The 22,374-nt window shown below is 45.3% G+C and overlaps 2 protein-coding genes across 5 annotated transcripts in view; one reads left to right on the top strand and one right to left on the bottom strand.

Annotated features, from left to right (window-relative positions):
* The first annotated feature begins 8 nt into the window (after nucleotides 1-8).
* On the top strand, nucleotides 9-17,580 carry AP3M1 (adaptor related protein complex 3 subunit mu 1). Of its 3 annotated transcripts, none has more exons than XM_083738471.1 (9): nucleotides 9-142; nucleotides 4,109-4,384; nucleotides 5,694-5,865; nucleotides 6,755-6,892; nucleotides 7,670-7,755; nucleotides 9,249-9,382; nucleotides 11,948-12,155; nucleotides 13,618-13,762; nucleotides 16,665-17,580. In XM_083738471.1, exons 2-9 carry the CDS (start codon nucleotides 4,112-4,114, stop codon nucleotides 16,763-16,765), a joined length of 1,257 nt encoding a protein of 418 aa, XP_083594597.1. In that variant the 5' UTR covers nucleotides 9-142; nucleotides 4,109-4,111; the 3' UTR covers nucleotides 16,766-17,580. The 3 variants fall into 3 exon arrangements, with proteins under 3 accessions (XP_083594597.1, XP_083594596.1, XP_083594598.1); XM_083738470.1 differs by lacking the exon at nucleotides 9-142 and adding an exon at nucleotides 408-523; XM_083738472.1 differs by lacking the exon at nucleotides 9-142 and adding an exon at nucleotides 443-538.
* Nucleotides 17,581-17,736: 156 nt separating this feature from the next.
* VCL (vinculin) overlaps nucleotides 17,737-22,374 on the bottom strand; it is an 81,999-nt gene continuing 77,361 nt past the window's right edge. For both annotated transcript variants that reach the window (XM_083738276.1, XM_083738277.1), the window contains 2 exons: nucleotides 21,663-21,767; nucleotides 17,737-20,030 (listed from right to left, as the gene is read on the bottom strand). In XM_083738276.1, the coding sequence (XP_083594402.1) occupies nucleotides 19,884-20,030; nucleotides 21,663-21,767 (252 nt within the window). In that variant the 3' untranslated portion in view covers nucleotides 17,737-19,883. The remainder of the gene's footprint in view (nucleotides 20,031-21,662; nucleotides 21,768-22,374) is intronic.

Here is a 22,374-nt window from a genome sequence, read left to right as displayed (position 1 = left end):
AGCAAGAGGAGGCGGGGAGAGATTTACGCACGAAAGCGCGCAGGGTAGGCTGAGCGGAATGCCTGATACAGCAACGGAGGGGATGCGAGGGCATTGGGCTTAAAAATAAAAAAGGCGGAAGGACTTGGCCCCAGATTTTCAGGTAGGACCGGCGATAATGCAACTCCCAGTTCTGCGCCTGGGTGAATTGTTAGCAAAAAATTGCAGCTAAGGATGAAAACGCGCCCAGCGAAGTTCGCTGCTCTCCAAAACTCCGGAGCGAGGATGCATCGTTCCTTTTGGACTAGGAAGTGCAATGGAGATGGCAGGGACATTTTTAGAAGGCAGGCGCCCGGGCCTCTTCCAACCGCGGCTTGCATTTCAGTGCAGGCAGTTTGCAAGGGCGCCCTGCCGGGGTGTGGTTAGCGATGGGGCTGGCCCCATCGGAGGGCTTCGCAGCCATCTTTTTGCCAGCGCTGCTGCTGCTGTGTGGCTTGGCTTGTGCCGGATCCTGCTGCTCTAGAGTCAGTTTTCCGCTTGGAGGGTGAGTTGGTGGAAGGTTCGTGCGTAAAGGCACTTAGTTGCGCGTAGTTACGTTTCAGTTGGAGGTTAAGACTGAACTGGCTGCTTAGTCCCTGACCCCCGCCCCTACTTTCCTGAAGAAAGCCCCGCTGCATGCAATAGGGCTTACTTCTGAGTAGACATGCTGAGGCTTGCGCTGTCGGTGACTCTTTGGGTGGTACCAGCTGGTTAGAGAACTAACAGATATTTCTCGAGTCCAGGCTGCTTGTAAAAAGAAATGCGATTTCTGGAAATGCTAGAAATCTTGCTGCCACTTCTGTAATCCTTTGCTGAACTAATTTGGAGATATTTTCAACTGTTGCGGGTTTGTTTTGGGTGGGGAAATGAGACGTGAGAAATACAGCTGGTCCCGAGGGTTGCATGCACGTTCACCGTTGAGCTAATGGCAGCAATATAACTTAAATTACATGAGGGCTGAAGTTCTAGGTGAATGAAATAACTGGGCTGTTTCCTTGTAATTTGGAAGATGCTTGTTTGTCCTTTAGGCGTGGCAAGATGTAAAAAGCAAAAGACCAAAAAAAACCCAACCAAACACCCATATACATCTCCTCCTCCAGCAGTACCATAAAATAAACTTAACTGTTGTTACACAAACCGGCCTGCAGACTTTCAAATATTGGTTGGTGTTGGCTAAGCCTCAGGGGTTTGGGTGCCCCACAAACAAGGGGCAGGCAGATCTGAATGGTCCATATCAGACTTCACACCAGGCAGTGGTTAAGGAATCTTAATTACATGTTTGTGTGGCGGCCATTGGCAATTTATAGTTTGCAGCTGGCTAGCAATCCAGAACTGGAAACCCTAGCTTGAAATGGATATGCAAACAATGGTTTGTGCTATTGGATAATTGACAAACCAGAGATAGGACTATAGAGATAGGAAAGAAAGGAGGGTGATCCAGAGTGTTGTCAACACCTTCCCTTCCACATCTGAAGCTCTTTTTAGGAATTAAGGGTGCTCTTGTCTGTATGGATGCTGCACAAAGCACCCAATGAAATATTTCATTATTAGGCTGGGTTATAGCAACTGAAGTCAAAAGTAGCTTCTGCTTTGGGGGATGGTGTTGTGTTTAAAGCACAAGGTGCTCATTCTTTTGGCACTGGAATGCACTGGGAAGGGGTTTCCATAATTATTTCTCTACCTCTATACAGCTGTCTGCTGAATTTCTTTGCCTTTAGTGTAACTAGGAGAGGAGCAATGGAGCACCTGCTGTGGGCAGATCCTAGTAAGGAGTGCAAAATAGGCATCCAGTATGTTGACAGTTGTTAAATTAATCCTGGATTATATCATATTTCCTTTTCAGTATACACTAATGTTCAGGACGGTAGTTGAAAAGGCAAGTTCTGCTGACTCAGAGGGTTAGTTGGGGCAGTGGTCCTGTTGCAGCCTTTTTTTTTGCTGCCATGCTATGTCATGAGTCAGATTTGTTTTCAACTTTGCAATCTTTCAAAACAAACAACCGGCAATTTCTATCCTAGTGAAGGACAGTCATAACCAGCCAGCTTTTGGCAGATCAATTTGGGAGCAAGAAGAATCACTGAGATGTGAAAAATGGAAAATTCATTCGTAGCATCCTTAAAAGCCCATGAACATTTTCATCAGTGCTACTGGCAGAAAAGGAAGCTCTCCGTGATTGCGTTGCAAATTGCAAAGATCTTCCAAAGACATTAATGGTTGTATTGATAGCTATTAAAAAGACATTAATCATGTAGAATTTTCTGTTCAGCCTAGAACAATAGGGCATGTTTTTGGGATGATACTGACTTGCCCTGAGGCTTACACAGTCTTGAGGTGAAGAACTTGCCTCAAGCCCTCCAGATGTTGTTGAACTCTGTTTCCCAGCAACCCCCAAAAAGCTAGGCACCAAATGGCTCCTTAAACCAGGGTTACAGTTGCCAAAACGGAATGTCTAGTTGCCATTTTGGGGCCAGGTGGCTCAAAAGTCGTATTTTTCACTACAGCTTTTTGGTTCCTGAAATTCATTCTGATTGTGCAGATATAATGTAACAGAATTCTACAGTGGTGTTATAAGTGTGTGAAAACAGTCAAGACCCAAGGATTCCCAGGCATGCACCTCCAGATGATGGAGACATCAGATACCATCCTGGTGCATAGGCATTTTCATTTGCTCACAAGTGGCCAATAGCCAGGGCTGGAAAATTTCAAACGCTGCTTGCAGATATTGTTGTACTGCAGTTCCCATAATCACTGACCATTGGCCCTGCTGGCTGGTGCTAAAGGGAGTTGGAGTCATAGAATTAAAGCACTGTAGAGTTGGAAGGGACATCAAGGGTCAACTGGTCCAACCCCCTGCGATGCAGGGATCTTAACTAGATCATACAAGACAGATAACTATCCAACCTCTGCTTAAAAACCTCCAAGGAAGGAGCATCCACAACCTTCCAAAGGAGTCTGTTCCACTGTCAAACAGCTCTTCCAGTCAGAATGTTCTTCCTTATGTCGAATAACATCTGGAGGGGCAGAGGTCCCCCACCCCAGATCTACTCCATCACTCTCTGAACTATCCCTCTTGAACTTCCTTGGTCCTTCTTTTGAAGCTCTGTAAGTTAGTAGTATTAACTGCAACTTTTGCTATTGCTACTGAAATTTGTTGTCTCTTGAAGATTTACTTGCAGAGCCTAATTCTGATTTGATACACAAATAAAATCTAAAGGCTATGCCTGGTTAGCTATTACTATTTCCTCCTCCAGCTAAGTTCCATTGAAGTTTCACTGAAGACTGTATCAATGAAAGTCTGTGCAAAAACGGGGTTTGTCGACTTAGCAGACAAAGAATACGACTTGCTACTTTCCCCAAGGCTGAGATTTTCTAACTGGTGTGTTCCTTTAGTCCTGTTAGGTTCCTGGAAAATCTCGTCATGGAGCTTTAAAACATGTGGTTTTTACTGATGCTAGAAAAACCTTTCATAAACCGGCTGTGTATATAGTAGTAGCAAATTTATTAAACCAGGTAGCACACTTTTTAGTATTTAAGTAACGCCTTTTACAGTGGCATATTAAAGATAATAATGCATTAGGAAATAAATGGGGCACTTCAAAATGGCTGCTACCATTACTCTTGATTTGTTTATCTTTGCTTAAAAGCAGCTGGCAGTAGAACCCAGATGACCCTCATAAACCAGTAAAAATTCCTATAATGAGAAACTACTTAGGTATTTTGTAAACGTAAAAGTAAAATAAAAACCTCTGGTGAGTTTAACGTCGGACTTTCCATACGTTGACTCCAGCCAAGTGGTATTTAGCTAGTCTGCAAATTGTTTCAGATGCAGCTCTGCAGGCAAATTTTCCTGACTGCTAACTTGGATTACCTTGCAGAAAATTCTGAGTTTCATAGGCTGGGCTTCAAAGGATGGGTTCTTCCACTGACCCTCTTCCAAAGAGCACACAGCAGTTATGTTTATATGTAGCCTGAGCTACCTCTTCTAGTGCATCTGGTTCCCCAAAAGTTTCTGGGGGGGAGGGAGGGAGCAGATCAACAGCCCAAAATAATTGTTTATTTGCATTAATGTGTGTGAATATGTCTCCAACAGAAAATGATCCACAGTCTGTTTCTTATAAACTGTTCTGGTGATATATTCTTGGAGAAGCACTGGAAGAGCGTTGTCAGCCAATCTGTGTGTGATTATTTCTTTGAAGCTCAGGAGAGAGCGGCCGATGTTGAAAATGTGCCTCCTGTCATCTCCACGCCTCATCACTACCTCATCAGCATCTATCGGGATAAAATATTTTTTGTGTCTGTCATACAGACAGAAGTGCCACCACTCTTTGTCATTGAATTCCTTCACCGTGTAGCAGACACTTTTCAGGTTAGTCTGTGGAGCAATTGTAGGGTTTCAGAGGGGAAACGAAGGTCTAATTCCTACGAGTTGCAGGCCTTGGGGAAGTTCTCAGCCAAGCATAGGCAAACTCTGCCCTCCAGATGTTTTGGGACTACAATTCCCACCATCCCTGACCACTGGTCCTGTTAGCTAGGGATGATGGGAGTTGTAGTCCCATGGCCTGTTCTTGGCCATGTGAGCATTCCACAGGGTGCTCAGTTCCATTTAAATGTACTTGTCACATGCTCTGGCCTGTTTGCCTGTAGCAGGCTTCCTCAAACCTGGCCCTCCAGATGTTTTTGGCCTACATCTCCCTGACCTCAGTGGTCAGGGATGATGGGAATTGTAGTCTCAAAACATCTGGAGGAAGCCTGGCCTGGAGGATTTCTCGCCCACTTTTATATACAACAAGCATTTAACTTTTAGAAATGCTTTGTTTGTACAATTACCGGTAACTAGTAATGTAATGAATTAGCACAGAGTGGGTGAAATTGGGTAACTAAAATAGAAATAATTTTAGTCAAATACAAAAACAAAGTGGTAGTTAGCTTTTTTGTTGAGAGGGACTATTGCAGGTGGCGCTGTGGGTTAAACCACAGAGCCTACGGCTTGCTGATCAGAAGGTCGGCGGTTCGAATCCCTGCGACGGGGTGAGCTCCCATTGTTCGGTCCCTGCTCCTGCCAACCTAGCAGTTCAAAAGCACATCAAAGTGCAAGTAGATAAATAGGTACCGCTCTGGCGGGAAGGTAAACGTTGTTTCCGTGCGCTGCTCTGGTTCACCAGAAGCCGCTTAGTCATGCTGGCCACATGTACGCCGGCTCCCTCGGCCAATAGCGCAAGATGAGTGCCGCAACCTCAGAGTCAGCCACGACTGTTCCTATGGTCAGGGGTCTCCTTTACCTTTTTTATTGCTAAGAGGAGCATCTGCCTATATTAGGGGTGGCAGACTTTGACAGGTGATAAAGGCAGCTCACCTGAGAATTATAGGCGCCACTCTAATGTCACAGGTGGGTTGCCCTGGCCACCTGTCAAAATTCTTTGCAGTCCCATCTGAGCATGGGAGAGCAGGGAGAGCTGGACATCAGCTCTGGCAAGGACTACTCCATTGCATTGCAATGGAGAAAAAATATCAGGTCTGCTTGCTTTTGCTGCACTCAGCAGTTCATCTTAAGTGTGGTTCAGAAAGCTTGCAGAGCATTAGGCTGTGGCAGTTGCTGAATATAACATGGTTTTTAGGTGAAGGAAAAGCTTTTAACTGGAATAAATCTCCTCCTTTGCATCCTCTGCTTGGTTTAGGATTACTTTGGAGAGTGCTCAGAGACTGCAATTAAAGACAACGTTGTTATTGTCTATGAGCTTCTTGAAGAAATGCTGGACAATGGCTTTCCTCTGGCAACAGAATCCAACATCCTGAAAGAGCTCATTAAACCTCCCACGATCCTGCGCTCCGTTGTCAACTCCATCACAGGTACCACAACAGCTTCCAAACGCAACTAGTTCTTAGCGCTCTTGAAATCAAAGGCTTGACCACTTTGTGCTTCTCCAAAAAAGTTGGTTTGTGCAAATTCAGGAAGAGAAACCTTTGAATGTTTCTTAAGTTCCTGAGCTATGAGAGCGGGATCAGATAACATGCCCCCCGCCTTTGAGAAACTGGCTAGGGCTGATGAGATTTGCATCAGCCCTGTTGGCTGCTCCTGCAAAAGAGGGCCAGACCTCTTATCCCGTGACTGCTAAATTTATCCATCATCCCATAAGGCAGGGGCTCTGTCAAAGAACTATGTAGTATTTACCAGACCAGCCTATCCACTTGCTTGTTGACACTCTCAAATCACTCCAGATGGCACTGAGGCTAGGGCTGGGCGATATATATATATATTGACCTGGCAATATATCATGAATCATGATGTATGTGCGTGCTATGCAAAAATCACAAAGTGGGAAACACCATGAAGCCAGCCAATGCTCTACATAGCTCCATCCTTGATACATCAAGATGTTTAGCTGGTTATATATCACAATGTTGAAAACCAGATATCGCCCAGCCCTGGCTGAAGCAAGATTTTCCTTGTTGATTCTTCTGCAAAGATTATTCGTCCATATACACGTTGGGGAAATTGGTGCACAGTGCCTTTAAAGATAATGTATGCTTTGTACCAGTTTACCTCGGACAGATATTAAGCTAATTGGCATGTAGTTTCCTGAGTCCCTTGTTAAAAATCAGCATTACGTTGCCTACTTTCCAGTCATTCAGTAAGGAAGGTGGTGTTTTTTGTGTGTGTGTGTGTGTGACAGGTTTTTTGTTTTCTTAGGATATTGATTTCTTACTGGTTTCTTTTGGCTATTCTTGTATTTCCAAGGCAGCAGCAATGTGGGTGATACTCTTCCAACTGGGCAGCTGTCAAACATTCCCTGGAGAAGAGCAGGAGTAAAGTACACCAACAATGAAGCTTACTTCGATGTGATTGAAGAAATAGATGCCATTATAGACAAATCTGGTACAAGGCTTTCAAATGTGTGTTCTTATCCTTGGCAGAGTGAAATGGAAGAGTTAGAGCTAGGGTAGTGCTTCACAAATAGTCTAAAGTAATATCTTTTATATCGTAGCTTGGATTTTGAAGGGCTCAGTGGAATTTGATATCTTAGTAAGCCTACTTTACAGGGTTGTTGTAATGTCAATATTAACTACTCACATGTTGTAGATAAGGGGCCAAGGCTGAAACTGAATGACTCTCATAAGACCGCTTAATGAGGTCATGGGAAGAACAAGATTTGGAAATGGCACAGCTTGTTCTTCTAGCAGCTATGCCACAGTTGCTAAAAAACATCTTCAGTTGTTGTGGCAATTCAAAAACATAGCCCCAGGGCAAATAATATCCAATAAACTGAAGTCTGCCTGAAGCACATTAAATTACCATATTTTTTGCTCTATAAGACTCACTTTTTCCCTCCTAAAAAGTAAGGAGAAATGTGTGTGCGTATTATGGAGCGAACGCAGGCTGCGCAGCTATCACAGAAGCCAGAACAGCAAGAGGGATTGCTGCTTTCACTGCACAGCGATCCCTCTTGCTGTTCTGGCTTCTGAGATTCAGAATATTTTTTTTCTTGTTTTCCTCCTCCAAAAACTATGTGCGTCTTGTGCTCTGGTGCGTCTTATAGAGTGAAAAATACGGTAGTTTGTTCACTTGCATGGTGCAAATGACTCCTTAAGGTGTGATCTGCTGATAATCCTCTTTTAAGAGATCGCTCTGTGATCTTTCCTTCCTTGCTGCCAGGCTCCACAGTCTTTGCAGAAATTCAAGGGGTCATTGATGCCTGCATCAAACTCTCGGGGATGCCTGATCTTTCACTTTCTTTTATGGTAAGTCGAGTTTTCGTTTATAGTGTGTGTGCATATTCGTTCTAAATAGTAGTAGAGGTCTGCATTCACCTGAACGCAAATAGAACCCTCCGTACAATCGTGGATCCTCAAGCAGCTGATTGGTGCAGTCAGCGAGTTCCGCTTGGAAAAAAACAGTCAAGATCTCACTTTGGTTCCTGATTGGTCTTTTGTAGCCATGTAGGTATATGATATCAGGTGTGGGAGCAGATGGGCATGGTTTGTGGGGAAACTACCCAAATTACGTTGAGTAATTTCTATACTTCATCCAGTGATGACAGATTGGTTTGCAATATAAATTGAGGCCCAGCTGGGCTTAATCAGGCTTATGGGCCAAAGGTCCCCCCATCCCTGCCTTAAATAACAGTGAATGAGAGGAATTAAAATAATTGTGCAGGAGAGGGATCCACTATCCCAGCACTAACTGTGTTGGACAGACTCCCAGCAGTGTGTCCTTTGCCTTGTTACTGTTGCTTCTGGTCGCTCTGGCCAGCCTAAATCTGGCTGAGTGAAGTACCCATGATCTAGATTATTCAACCCATGAGAAGGGGACCGCCGTCTAAGCTCCCAGTCTGCACCACTCAAGCATCAGCCTGCCTTTCCCCCTACCTCCTGTTAACTTAAAACCGGTACTGTATTTCAAGCTGTCAGGGCAGCGTGGAGGGAGCCCTGTCCCTGGGTGGCAGAGAATCCTGCTGTGCCTCAAATTCTAAATGCAGTAAGTTCATTAAAGAAGGGGAAATATATGAAAGGCAGTGAGTATTTATTATTCATTTATTTAAGCACCAACGTGCACAGTTGTGTACAGAGAGTCACTTTGGGGCTCCATGAAGTGCCCAGAAAAAAAGGAGAAAATAACTTGGGAAGGAAATGAGTAACAGCCTAGGGGTGATCCACCGGCAAAGGCTAACTGAAGCACTTGCAAGCTGCATGTAGGGAATGAGTCTATTATAAGCGCCAGGAATCACCTTGAAGGTGAGGAGGAGGCAAATATGTGTATTATGTGACACAGAGGGACTCAGGTCTATCACAGTTTGTGTGTGTGTTTTATACAGAAATGAACGCGGGGATAGATGTTGGCTCTTGAGAGTTGAAGCATAGCACTCATCCCAAATCATTAATCATTAACTAGCGCAATCCTATTCATGTTGACTCAAAAGAAAGTCCCACTTAACCCTAAATTAGTTTGCATAGGCTTGCAGCTATTGTCTCCTCCTATCTTCCAAAAACCTTACTAGTTGGCACATGACAGTGACTTGCCAAATACCAAGGCTGTGAGTTTAACTGGGCCAGGTTTTGAAAATCTCTAGATTTGCCAAGATCAATGCATTCTAATGAATATGAGAAAAAAACATTGTGATGCTCTGGGATGAATAATGAAATCCTAAAACTGTAGAGTTGGAAAGAACCCTTAGGTCATCTAGTCAATAATTAGTATGATGGAGAAAGTGTTTATCTTGATTCACCTTCTATAGAATCCAAGACTCCTGGATGATGTGAGCTTTCACCCCTGTATTCGATTCAAGCGCTGGGAGTCGGAAAGAGTGCTCTCCTTCATTCCCCCAGATGGAAACTTCAGATTGATTTCCTATCGAGTCAGCTCACAAAAGTAAGTCTGAAGATGAGGGGCTGTGTATATACACAACAGTTGTCTTTGCTGTCATCCACGATCCTGCTAAACTCTAATCTTTTCGTTGGTGCCGTATGCATGCTGATACCTTTCTGTAACCTCCATAGTTTCTAAGACAGGTCTTAGAAACACATGCTAATATTGCTTATTATTTCTGTGCCTAACAAAAACTGAGCATCTCTGTGTGCAAAAAATTAGGCAAATCCCTACCCACAGACTCAGAGGTGGTTTTGTTATGAGGATCCCATAGTTTGCTGAAAGCCATTTTACACTGTTGATGAAAGCCAGTGTGGTGTAGTGGTTAAGAGCGGTGGACTCGTAATCTGGTGAACCGGGTTCGATTCCCCGCTTCTCCACATGCAGCTGCTGGGTGACCTTGGGCCAGTCACACTTCTCTGAAGTCTCTCAGCCCCACTCACCTCACAGAGTGTTTGTTGGAAGGGAGGAAGGGAAAGAAGATTGTGAGCCGCTTTGAGACTCCTTAGGGTAGTGATAAAGCAGGATATCAAATCCAAAGAAAATGACACGCTCTCTCCAGTTCACATACCCATTCACCTGTTGTCAAATGAGGGTGGGTGACATTTGGGTGGGTTTCCCCCCCTAATTTAGGTGTAAATTATTTTTAAAGGTTAGGATTTTTTTCACCAGTGGTGGGAGTGGCTGGCTTTTTCTCGTAACAGTAATGGAGGTTCTTTTGGTGACTGCCATTGCCACCCTCCATGGCATGTATGTGGGTTACTCAGGGAGGTGGATGGCAGTCACTGAGACAAACTCCTTTTGTTGTTATTTTAAAAGCAGGGAAATCTGTTAGCAAGCCAACACCAGCTATGCGGAACAGTTCTATGGCAGAACATTTCCAAGATTCAAAGCCATTTGTCTAGGAGTTTGTCTAGTAGGAGTCTTGCGGCAATCTCTCATGTCCATTTAGTATAACTGTAAATTGTGTTTCTTATTATTAGTTTCAACTGTTTTATTGATTTATTGCATAGTTGTATAGCATACTCTGTTCTGAAGGGGAGAAGGTCATGGCTGCCTGGGAGTGGGCCCCAGCCAGCAGAATGGCTGGGACAGGTGCCACAGTGGGGGATGCACTGGGACACCTGGTCTTAGTGATCACAGGTAGGAGGAGGAGTTACGCTAGGTCCAGACCATGTCATTACTGAGGAGGCAGGTTTAGTCGTTGTTTGAAGACTATCCTGGCCTCCAGGTCTGGCCTTGACCAGAAGGATACTGGAATCAACAAGGGAGACCTACATGACCCTAAGGTGCTGCTGTGCAATGCCAGGTCAATGATTCACAAGAGCACCGTCATCCACAACTTGATCGTGGATGGAGGACTTGACCCTGGCATGTGTAACAGAGACTTGTTTGGATGAGGCAGATGGACCTGTTCTTGCTGCTGCTTGTCCACCAGGTTTCTCTTATGCACAGCAACCCAGGTCATATGGGTGGGGAGGGGGGTTGCAGTGGGTTTTAGGAAGTCATTAGTTTGGGACACAGGTGGCGCTGTGGGTTAAAGCCTCAGCACCTAGGACTTGCCGATCGAAAGGTCGCGGTTCGAATCCCTGCGGCGGGGTGCGCTCCCGCTGCTCGGTCCCAGCGCCTGCCAACCTAGCAGTTCGAAAGCACCTCCGGGTGCAAGTAGATAAATAGGGACCGCTTACCAGCGGGAAGGTAAACGGCGTTTCCGTGTGCGGCTCTGGCTCGCCAGAGCAGCGATGTCACGCTGGCCACGTGACCCGGAAGTGTCTCCGGACAGCGCTGGCCCCTGGCCTCTTAAGTGAGATGGGCGCACAACCCCAGAGTCTGGCAAGACTGGCCCGTACGGGCAGGGGTACCTTTACCTTTACCTTTAGTTTGCATCAGGTGTCCTATTGGGAAGACCCAGTTTTCTGAGTGCATGTTCTCGAAGTTTGGCAATTGGGGCAATATGAGATTCCTTTTGGTGTACTGACCTCCCCGCTGCACCAACGATTCTCTCCCTGAGCTGCTTCAGGTGGTGACAGATGTTCTGCTGGAGACACCTAGTTTGGTTGTCCTAGGGAATTCTAACATCCATGCCAACACAACCTTGCAAGGGGCTGCTTGGGACTTCGTGGAAAGCGTGGCTTCCATGGGGCTGTCCCTGAATAAGTTTGGCCCAACTCATAGCTGCAGACATGCCTTAGATCCGGGTGGGAAAGAGAGTGGAGGGGCTGTAAGGCAAACTAGATTTGGGCTTGATTTATAATACAGGGAGAGAGAATTATAGTATTGTAGAGTTGGAAGGGACCCTGAGGATCATCTAGTCCAACCCCGTGCAATGCAGGAATATGCCGCTGTCCCTTATGGAGGATCGAACTGGTAACCTTGGCATTATCAGCACCATAGTCTAACCAACTGAGCTATCTAGGGAGTGGAAGCAGAACCAGGAGTTCACTGTTCTGACCACTTGCCTTCATTCATTTACAAGCCTCCACTTCCCAGTGTGTAAAACAGCATCTCATATTTGATATGTGTCCACACGGCTAATGACTGCATTTAATCTCCTTTTTGAATGTATAGTTTGGTGGCCATCCCAGTATACGTGAAGCATGCGATTGGCTTCAAGGACAACTCATCTTCGGGAAGATTCGATGTCACAATTGGGCCCAAACAGAACATGGGGAAGACGGTGGAAGGAGTCCTCATGACCGTTCACATGCCAAAAGCGGTGCTCAACGTGAACCTTACAGCCACACAAGGCAACCACACGTTTGATCCTGTCACCAAAGTAAGTCCTGTTGTCCTCTGTGGGTTCTATAACCCACCTTTTGTATAATTTAGAGGGGCTTGCTCCAATGAAATGAAAAGAGGGGTGATGCTGCCATGTGTAATGGAGCATTGCACCAATTCATATGGCCGCTTGGCCTTCTCTAATCTCTGCTTAAGTGTGCTCACCTTCGACTGCCTTATGGGATGCTGGGAACACGTGACAAGACACCTTTGGGTTGTATTCAGCACTGTGCAAGCAGCATTCTGCTTATGCAACAGGACCCCCACTTCCTCCCTTTTCCCTGTGCACCCCCCAAAATCTCCATCCAGGGAGTGCATGGGGGGCGGGCTTCAGAGGAGAGGAGATAAGGGAGAAGTTCCATTGCGCAAGTGGAAATCGGCAGCCTAGGATACAAGCTCACGCCTCATACTTGAGCTTTCCTTGCTGTTTCACACAACTGCTTTACTTGAATACAGCCTTGCCAGTGTGAGCTAAATGCCCTATCATCACACACACACCTACCTAACACAGGGATGTTGCAAGTGTAGCCCTGGCTCATGATTCTTGAGCAAATGATTAGAAATAGCCAGGTTAATGACACTCGAGAATCGCACAGAATTTGGAGTCCTGTAAATCTTTCACTCGAAAGGGTAAGGCCTCGTGACCATCGTCTTCCCTGTACATCCCACTGACTCCTCATTTTTCTGCTGATTTCTTTGCTTGCCAGAAACATTGCAAAAACAGCTGGGTGCAGAATAAAACCCAAAGATTGCTTATTGTGCACGAATGTCCTCAAATGGATATTAATTAGGGTAGTTATTTTGCATTCCATTTGCCTCGACTGAAACAAATGTTTCTGGCCAGCTTTTCTCCCTCAGCTTCTCAGCTTGTCCTATTAAGGTTACAGTCCCAAGTACCCGATTTAGCAGTAAATCCAACTGAACTGTGAGGCTTACTTCTGAGTAAACATGGATAGGATTAGGGTGTGAGGCTGCATTCATGCACATGAGCCCTTGTAAATCCTGCTCAAACAAACAAAGAATTCCTTCCAAGCAAACAGGGTTAGGGGGTGAGGATCAGGCTCATTCTTGGAAAGAGCCCCAGTGGAAGAATATTCTGTTGCTTTCTTTCCCTTGTTTCTGTTGCTTTTTGGTTTAGAAATGTAGGTTAAGAGCTTGGTGGCAGCAACAAAGCCGTTTCCTTCAGGATCCTCAGCCAGGCCTTTAGCGTCTATCCTGTCCAGCTTTTGCGAAACAGTTTTCTCTGTTTTTGCCCTGCTTGAAAGAGCAGCTGCTTCATCACGAGAAAGCCGCAAGCCGGTTCAAAACTTCCTGGAAGTGGAGCAGGGTGCCTTAGCCACTTATTTAAATCTCATCTTCAGCACATGCACACTATAATATGCGGGTGACAATATTGACTTATTGTTCATAGGAAAAGCAGTTTGGAAAGGCACTGTTACCACTACTGTTTGTTTTTTTAGGTGTTAACATGGGATGTTGGCAAAATCACCCCTCAGAAGCTGCCCAGCCTTAAAGGGGTGGTGAATTTGCAGTCTGGAGCGCCCAAGCCAGAAGAAAACCCCAACCTGAATGTTCAGTTCAAGATACAGCAGCTGGCTATTTCAGGTAAGGTGCTTATCTCCCATTGGCCTGGAGCAGGACTTAGCGCTGAATTTCTCTCCCAGACGTCAGGGAACACGCAGCAGGTTGGGGTGAACTTTAGACTTCAGTAGCATATTTCAGTTCTTGAAGGCAACATGCTTAGAGAGATTGGCCAGTTCCTGAGTTTCAGCTCACAAGCACAGCCAAGAAGCAGGAGAGGGGCTAGCTTTCTCACCATGCGGTGGCTCCCAAAGTGGGACAAACGGAAGGGGCAGCAAACTGCAGGCAAGTTGAGCAAACTGCAAAACAGATGTAGCTCTCACCAGCTCCCCCCCCCCGCCACTTTCTCTCATACAAGAGAGATTGTACTGTATGATGACGAAAAATGTGTTTTACGGAGGAAAAAGTACTTTTATAAGGAGATAATGTTTGCGTGAAGTTTGGGTTTAATTCTGAAATCACTGGGCTGGAGCTTTTCTTAATAAAAATAAAAATCTAATTTAAATCAGTATCTAAAAGTATCCACCCTATCTCCTGCAATAAAGGCCGCCCCCTCTACCTCTTATCTGCCACAGCATTTCAGTACCTCTAATCTGCTGGCATTTCAGTAGTCTGTATAGAATGTGGGGCACGGGACGCAGGTGGCGCTGTGGGTTAAAGCCTCAGCGCCTAGGACTTGCCGATCGAAAGGTCGGCGGTTCGAATCCCTGCGGCGGGGTGCGCTCCCGCTGCTCGGTCCCAGCGCCTGCCAACCTAGCAGTTCGAAAGCACCTCCGGGTGCAAGTAGATAAATAGGGACCGCTTACCAGCGGGAAGGTAAACGGCGTTTCCGTGTGCGGTTCTGGCTCGCCAGAGCAGCGATGTCACGCTGGCCACGTGACCCGGAAGTGTCTCCGGACAGCGCTGGCCCCTGGCCTCTTAAGTGAGATGGGCACACAACCCCAGAGTCTGTCAAGACTGGCCCGTACGGGCAGGGGTACCTTTACCTTTACCTTTATAGAATGTGGGACCTGCAAAAATACTGCAGTTTGTCCACCAGGAGGAATGTTCCTTTTCAAGGCACCAGCCACTCCTTCTCCAGAATACTAAGAGCTGCATAGTTAGGAAAGAGGTGGTGCAGAGGGTAGCCTATTTGGCACTTCCCATCTCCCAAAGGTCGGTGAGCACACTCAGTCTTCATTGGGCTCTTATTGGGTGGGGTTTGCCCCCTTTTGAACTTTAAATAAGTTTTGCATTTCTGCATACTGCAGAGTTCATCTGAACACATTGACCCGGCCTCCTTGTTCCTTAGCAGTCCCATTTTGGCTCCAGTCCTGTCGATAATCAGTCACCCAGGTTTGCTATTAGAGGAAGGAGCTGTCTGTTTTGCTGACTGCAGAACTGGGCTTTGGGGCACAATCTTGGCATCCACCATAAAGAGTGTATTTTCCCCTTATAGCTATGAAGATAGCAAATGTCTGATGCCTGCTGAAATCTTAAAAGTCTCAGAAGTGGCTGAAGATTGCCACTGCCTAAAGGGCAGTGGCCTCAGAGCCCTGCTTAACGTTCTACCATGTTCATATTTTAGTGGGGTGGTTCAGAATTTGACCTTCTATAATATTGCAAGATGAACACTTATAGACAACATTTTCTCTATGTGATGTTTTGAATTCTGTTACAGTGTGGCATTTTTTATAGCAAGCGACAAATGCAATTGTCAGGGGCTCAGGAGCAGAGGCACAGGGAAGAGGGGAGATGGAGAGCGAGGGGGAGGGGGAGGAATCCGAGGGGAGCGTAGGAGGGGACAGTGGTCCGAGGGATTCCATGAGCCTCTCCAGCGAATCGGAAGATTCACAAAAGGGGGCGCCAGTGGCCAGGGGCAGGGGGTTCCCAAGGGGAACGCCCCAGGAGCAAGGGGGCAGCAGGGACTCCCAGAGCAGTAGTTGGAAATCAGGGCCAGCTTCCCCACCAGAGCAGAGTGGGGGGGAAGAGTCCCAGGTATCTGGCCCAGTGCTTTCCCCACCAGGGAGAGGAGACGAGGCAGAGCTGACCACGCCTCCATCGGAGAGTCAGGCAACGGAGGGGAGGTCAGATCCGGCCAGTGTCACGGAAGAGGGAAGCAGTGATAGAAGCAGCGTAACGGTTAGGAGAAAGGTCACTGGGTTGGCGTGAGAAACAAGTTCAAATGTACAGGAGCGCGGGACAGCAGAGAATGAGGATTGGGAACCGGGTCCTAAAGCCCGCCGGAGGCAGGGGGAGGAGCTAAGCAACTCAGCGTCGGAGGAGTCCAGAAAGGGCAATGTCCCGGTGGGCAGGAGGACCCAGAGGAGGAGAGAACAGCGCAGAAGGTGGAGCAGGGCTAGGATCTTAAACTGGTGCGGAAGGGGAGGTGATTCAGACGGGACTTCGCCGATCTAAGGTCTAAGACGTAGGGCTGCACGCTCTGGCGTTGAAATGGAAACTAAACTTCAATAAAGACTTTTGTACATTACATCAACCTGGCGTTGGTCCTCTGTGAGCTGGGACCTAGAGGCAGCTCTGACAGCAATGAATAATAGCAGCATCTTTCTCCATGACTAGCAAAAGGGGGCTAATTTGAACAAATTCAGCTGTTCATGGTGCAGAATTGTAACCTGAAATTGACACATACCCAGTTGACCTTTCCCACGCTGGTGCTCTCTAGTTATTTTGGACAACAATGCCCATTATCTTTTACTGCCAATTATGGCTGATGGGTATCAAACAACTGGAGGGCACCAGCTTGGGGAAATAAAGCTCATTCCAAGTTATATCTCCTATAAATTGGGAAACTGGCTACTCTGAAGGACTCACTTGCTGTCAGTAGTTGTGCTGAACAGATTTTTTTCATGAGGGGGTTCCTCCGTTGTAAGAGTTGGACTCTGTTTAAAGATTGTGTCCCTAAAACTTATCTTCTTCCTTATTTCAGGGTTGAAAGTAAACCGCCTTGACATGTACGGAGAAAAGTACAAACCGTTTAAAGGTGTGAAGTACATCACGAAAGCAGGGAAATTCCAAGTGCGAACATGAGACTCGAGATCCCTGCTTTCTTGGCAGATCAACGTTGGGTTTTCTTGGGATTCCCCCACCCCAGTTGAGGGGAGACTCGGTGACTCCAGTTACACTAGATGCCAGTTTTAACAGTTCCTCTTGATTAGACTCATTCCCATGCACTACACCTCTTCAAATTAAATCATAGTTTAAATAGGTCTTTATATATGGCTTTGAAATTAACTTTCTGTAACAGTTCCCTTTTGTGGGCTGATTGGTTAAACGACTTATGATTGCAACTGAGGACTTTCTGCAGAGCCAGCTAATACGGTACACTGCCAAGCAAGCTACCAAAGCACAAGAGGAATGCAGGAACGTCTGGAAACAGAGGGACACACCCACACCCACTTTTGGACATCGCTGAAGGTAACTGACATTCTTCTTATAGCCTGTTGGAAAGGGTATTAGGGCATGTCACTTTCTAAGTCCTTTTCAGAAACAAAAGGGAGGGGGGCAAAGGGCACAGTCCTCTGGCCAGAGGGATCTTCAGTGGTACGAACAAGGCTTTCCCTGCAATGTTTACAACATGCTGCCTTTCAAACCTAAACTGTTTTTTGCCTTACAAGCTTGTGCATTCAGCAGACAATCTGTAGCCAATTCTGGATTTTTTACAACTTGCTTTACTTTGAAGGTGAAAAATGTATGGTAGTGGAGTCTTTGCATTGTCCAATAGGTGCCACCACTTTGGAAAGTTTTTTCCCCCCTCTACGCAATTTGTTTGTGCCATGCAAACCTCAAAAGCAGCTTAACAAGGTTGTGCTATTTGTAATGAAATAAAAGGGAATTCAGCTGTACTTGTCATTCGGTTAATTGAGTTACTGAAATGTGTACACAATGAGCTTTCATTAAATGGTTGTGTATTTAGTGCTGGCACTACTGTGCCAAACAGTCTATATTCAATGAGCAAAGTCGTTTCCCCTTCAAACCTGAAAATACTGACCTAAGTGGACTTTTTATACAAATGCATTTTATTTTGTTTGAACAGAACAAAGAAGGTTGAAAATATTAGCATATACAACAAAATTCTGGTTTATAAACAAAGGTATTTAGTGGCAAAATGCTCCTAACGGACATTCAAGTTTGCTTCATCTTAGGTCTGATGAACAAGTGTTCAGGAAAGCATAAATTGCATAAAGTGTGGAGGATATTAACTTCTATAAAAGACTTTAGAACTTAGTAAAACATTCTGAAGAAATATCCAAGGCAAATATGAGTCAGAGCTTTCCTTCAAACATTCCTTAACAAAAAGCAGTCTTTGGTATAAACCGTCATGTAATTAAAGGCATTAGTAATATTGCATTAATACAAAAGTCAAGCTATTAAATGGTGGTGATTTTAAAAGCTCGTGATGAAAAGGCTGGACTATATGTTGGTAAAAGACATTCAGAGTCTCCTCTTCCTGCTGAGTTCATGCAAACCAAGCAAAGGCAACAAGGCATCCAGACTAAGGCTGTAATGTTCCCTTTCATCTTCTGGTTGTTGCTACTTATTGCCAGAAACCTATCTGACAATTTTGAGTACCGCACAGTCACTAAGTATTCAGGAAAATGTGGGCAAGCAAATTCCCTTGCTCTAGGCAGTTGTAAAGAAGTCATTAAAAGGTCATTTCTGGGTTGTTGTTTTTTTAAAAAATCCCTTTTAAATTGCACCAGAAAGAGGGGGCACAGAACTTAAGTTTAAAGAAACTTTTAGCAGGTAAACAAGTGCCGCCTCTTCTCACTTCTATAGGTCTCCTGAGCATGAACTTCTGTTGCGTGACAGCATAGGGGCACTGCAGCATCAGTACATAATTTATTTGCAAATACACAAGCAATTCAGAAGTAGGACTAGTGATTTCCGCAGGAACATCGCCCTGCAAAAGACAAGAGGTGCTCTTTCATTAGTGTCAGTGGCGCTTCTGCGAGAGGTATCTCTGATGCACGGGGCCCTCAATTATCTGCTCTATGCAACTGCAGAAGACAACGGTGTGTAGATCAGTACGAAAATAAAGTCATACTGCTTCAGCACTAAGCATCCTAAGTTTCCCTACCATGGTTGAAAGAGAACATTCCATTTGCCAGCCGATTCAATTGATGAGCACTGGATTTGAGGAGTGTTTCACTGTGTAAAAGCCCAAAGTGATCATTATTTGTGTTACCTCATAGGAAACGTTCTGCTTTCGTACCTTCTCCAACACATCCCAATGGTGATTGGCTAGAACAGAGAAAGAACTGTTCCGCTGCTAAAGCAAGCAGGATAATGAAAACAAAACCTGATATAAACACACATTTTTGTCCTATGGGTACAATTTTAAAAAAAGGACAGGGAGGACAAGCAAGACATAGCCTCATGCCAGTGGGAACAGGCTGAAATTTAATTTAAAACTCTCCCAGCTGTTTTGTTCCTGACCAAGGAGTAAGGGATGCTGCATAATCTCTCCCTGCTCCCTCTCAATTAAATGCTCTTAGCAGTTATTAGTGGTCATTTTCATCACCAATAAGGTGTTGAACTGACTAATGGCAGCTACTCCCAGATTTTGATGGCTTTGAGATCACTATTGAGCAGAATGACAATCAGCAGCTTTTGAACACAGCACCTCTTCCCTTACAGCAAGGGAAAACTTTTGAAAGAAATGAAACAAACTCAGTAACACACTGGTTCTAAAAAAGTTAGAGGAAAGGGAGCAGAAAACGGAGGTGCTGGACTGTTCTGTCTTCTGATTGTCCCTCACAATAAACAGCTAAGCAAACCAGCTTCCCAGAGTTTTCATCCATGCTAAAGTGAAATCTGCATATACTGCCTCTCCTAGAAAACCACTGGAATATATGCTGCAGAACAGGGAGGGGGAACTGAGGTTACAGAGTTCATGAAAACGGGAGATATAAAAAACCCTCAAAAGCAAAGAGAGAAAAGCTTGTCATTGTGAAAGCTAATTGTGGTGAGGTTAGATACCAAAGGTAGCTCAGCACACTTATGAAAGCCCTTAAGAGAGGGAGTTCCAGGGGAGGGGGCTAGTTTTAATAGCTCAAGCACCTTTTGGCTGTTTACAGAATTCTCTTTGCTCCAACAAGGGGGTTTTCTATAATAAAAAAAATATGCTTAGGGGAAAGGCAGCGCTCTACTGGTACCAAGGAGTTTTCCTGACCCAGCGTAGAGTGAATCCAGCATCTGTTCTTATTTTAATGGAGGCGGCCTCAGCTTCCCGAACTGTTTCCTTGACAGATTGCATAAGGTTCTGGGCGTTGTGAACCAACATCTCCGTGGCCTGCAGAAGAGAGAGTTGTTTGAAAGCACTTTAAAAACATCATAAAAACCACACAGGCATTTTCAGATGACAACCTGAGAGGCATGGCTCATTTTTAGAATAAAGAGCATCAACGAAAGAGGCTGAACTGGCAGCAAGCCCATTCCAGTATGTGGGCATCTAACAAGGTCTCAAGAACTTCATGCTAATATTTAAAATCTGGCTTTTCATCAAGGGGGGGGGGGCATCTGAAGACAAGCTGTGTGCTTTAACAGTGTCATATCCAATGTCCAACCTGAAAATCATGATTCTAAAGCACCACACACAGCCCAAATGACACCAACTATGCAAACATCTGACAGAGACGTTTTTATTTTAGTGGAATTTCCCACTCAGCCTCCCTGTGCTCCCTAATAGGAGCTGGAGTGCAGCAACATCGGGGGGTGGGGGGAGACCACATCAAATACCTTGCCATAGACTATTCTGGAAAATGCCAGCTGTAGGCTCCAACTGTTTTGCCCTATATGTGCCAATACAGCTCTTAGCTGCACATGGTGAGCTCTGACTGTGCTGGCAGTGATTGGGACATTCACATCCAACAGAGTTAAAAGAGTGCTGAGAGACAAGTTCATGGGATGTACATTCAGCTTCTGCTCTAACCCCTCTGCAACTAGCTTTGCAAAAGTATTTCATAGAATTGTAGAGTTGGAAGGGACTCCGAGGGTCATTCCAGTCCAACCCCCTGCAATGCAACAATCTCAGCAAAAGCATCCACGAGAGATAGATGCCCATTCACCTGCCTTACTTAAAAAAAAAAGAACAACATACATCTGTAAGAAGAGCCCTGGGGGGTCTAGGAAAGGCCCATCTTCTCCAGCTTCCAGCACCCAGGCAGAGAAGCCCATAGGTGAGGCGTGAAGAAACAGTCCCAATCTCCGTTGAAGCCTGGATCCCACCCCAAGAATTTAGAGGTACATTGCCTATGAAAATGGAGTCCCTTTATCTTAACACAGCTAGCAGCCGTGAGGATCAGTCCTTCGGGCATTTGTCTAACCCCCTTTTAAAACCAACAAAGCCAGTGGCCACATTTTTCTAACGGAAAGCAAAACCTGACAGCCACTGGGAAGGTTTGGGATAATTGTCCCCAACAGCAAAACAACATCTGCGTTAGATATTGATAAAATCTGGTGGCTTACGGCAGCATTCAGGCAAGCCAAAGAACCATTCATTTATATCCACCAGAGGGTGCTAGTTAATAGCTATTTAAACAGGCTGTGGGAAATTTTATTAAGCAAGAAAACCACGTCTACCTTTGGATCATAAATTATATTTTGTTGCAGGACACGAACACAGCAAAAACAAGTTTGCCACTGAGTGTACCTGACAAAAAAGCACATCCTAGTTTTCTAATGAGGGTCAGTTTGTCATAGTCATACTTGTTTTGAATCTACAAAGCGTCATGCACATAGAAATAAGCATACCTTGAGCCACACCTTTCAGTTACTCTAGCAAGAAAACTTACGAGAGCAAAATGATAGCAAGGGAGGCCCTGCTGGCAGTGGACATCGTTTCACCAATTGTGCAAAGTCTGATGCAGTGGACAATTCCAAGCTTGCAACACACGCACCCCCTTGTGGCAGGCGTGAGAATTACCTGTTCAGACTCCTCGTCGCTGATGTTAGTGCGGCCCAACATGGTGGCTTTGACAGTGGAGAGGATTTTGAGTTGCGTGCTGATGGTTGGGATTCGCTCGCAGACCTGCATGGAAACAGAATTGCATGGCTGAGAAACTGTCTATATAAAATTATACCACTGTTCTCATGTGTCTTTTCCCCAAAAAAACAGCAGTGGCAAGCATAAACATTCTTTTTCCTTGGTAATTTCCACTCCTCTTCAAGCCACCCATTTTTTTCTCAAGAAACAAGGCAAGCTGCATCAGTGGTAGGGAACTAAGGTATCATCTAAGTTGTCTTATTTCCTCAAGGACTTGTGGGCAAGTTTGGGGTCACTTTCCATCATTATCATCATCATCATTATTATTATTATTGATATATTACCCTTATATCAGGGTGGTTCACAAGATAAAAATGCAAGATAAATACACAAATAACTAGTTAAAAACAACAAAACAATAGCTCCCCTTACCCACTCCCACAAACACATTTAAAAGGCTGCAGAATATCATTGCTTTCTTTGCCACAAGCCCTAGAGATTCAGAGGACCAGTTATCTATTCAAAGGCTGGCACCTGCCCACCCTGCTCTGCAAGGCTCTCTGTTCCTTGCTGGCCCCTTTGCGTTCAGCTGCACTGTGCTGTGCTCGTGGCAGCGAAGCCTCAGGCTGAAGTGGTACAGGGCCACAGAAAG

The sequence above is a fragment of the Podarcis gaigeae genome (genome assembly GCF_964106915.1).
Source record: "Podarcis gaigeae genome assembly, chromosome: 5".
In the NCBI taxonomy this organism is placed as follows: Eukaryota; Metazoa; Chordata; class Lepidosauria; order Squamata; family Lacertidae; genus Podarcis; species Podarcis gaigeae.
This window is presented reverse-complemented; position numbering and strand designations above follow the sequence as displayed.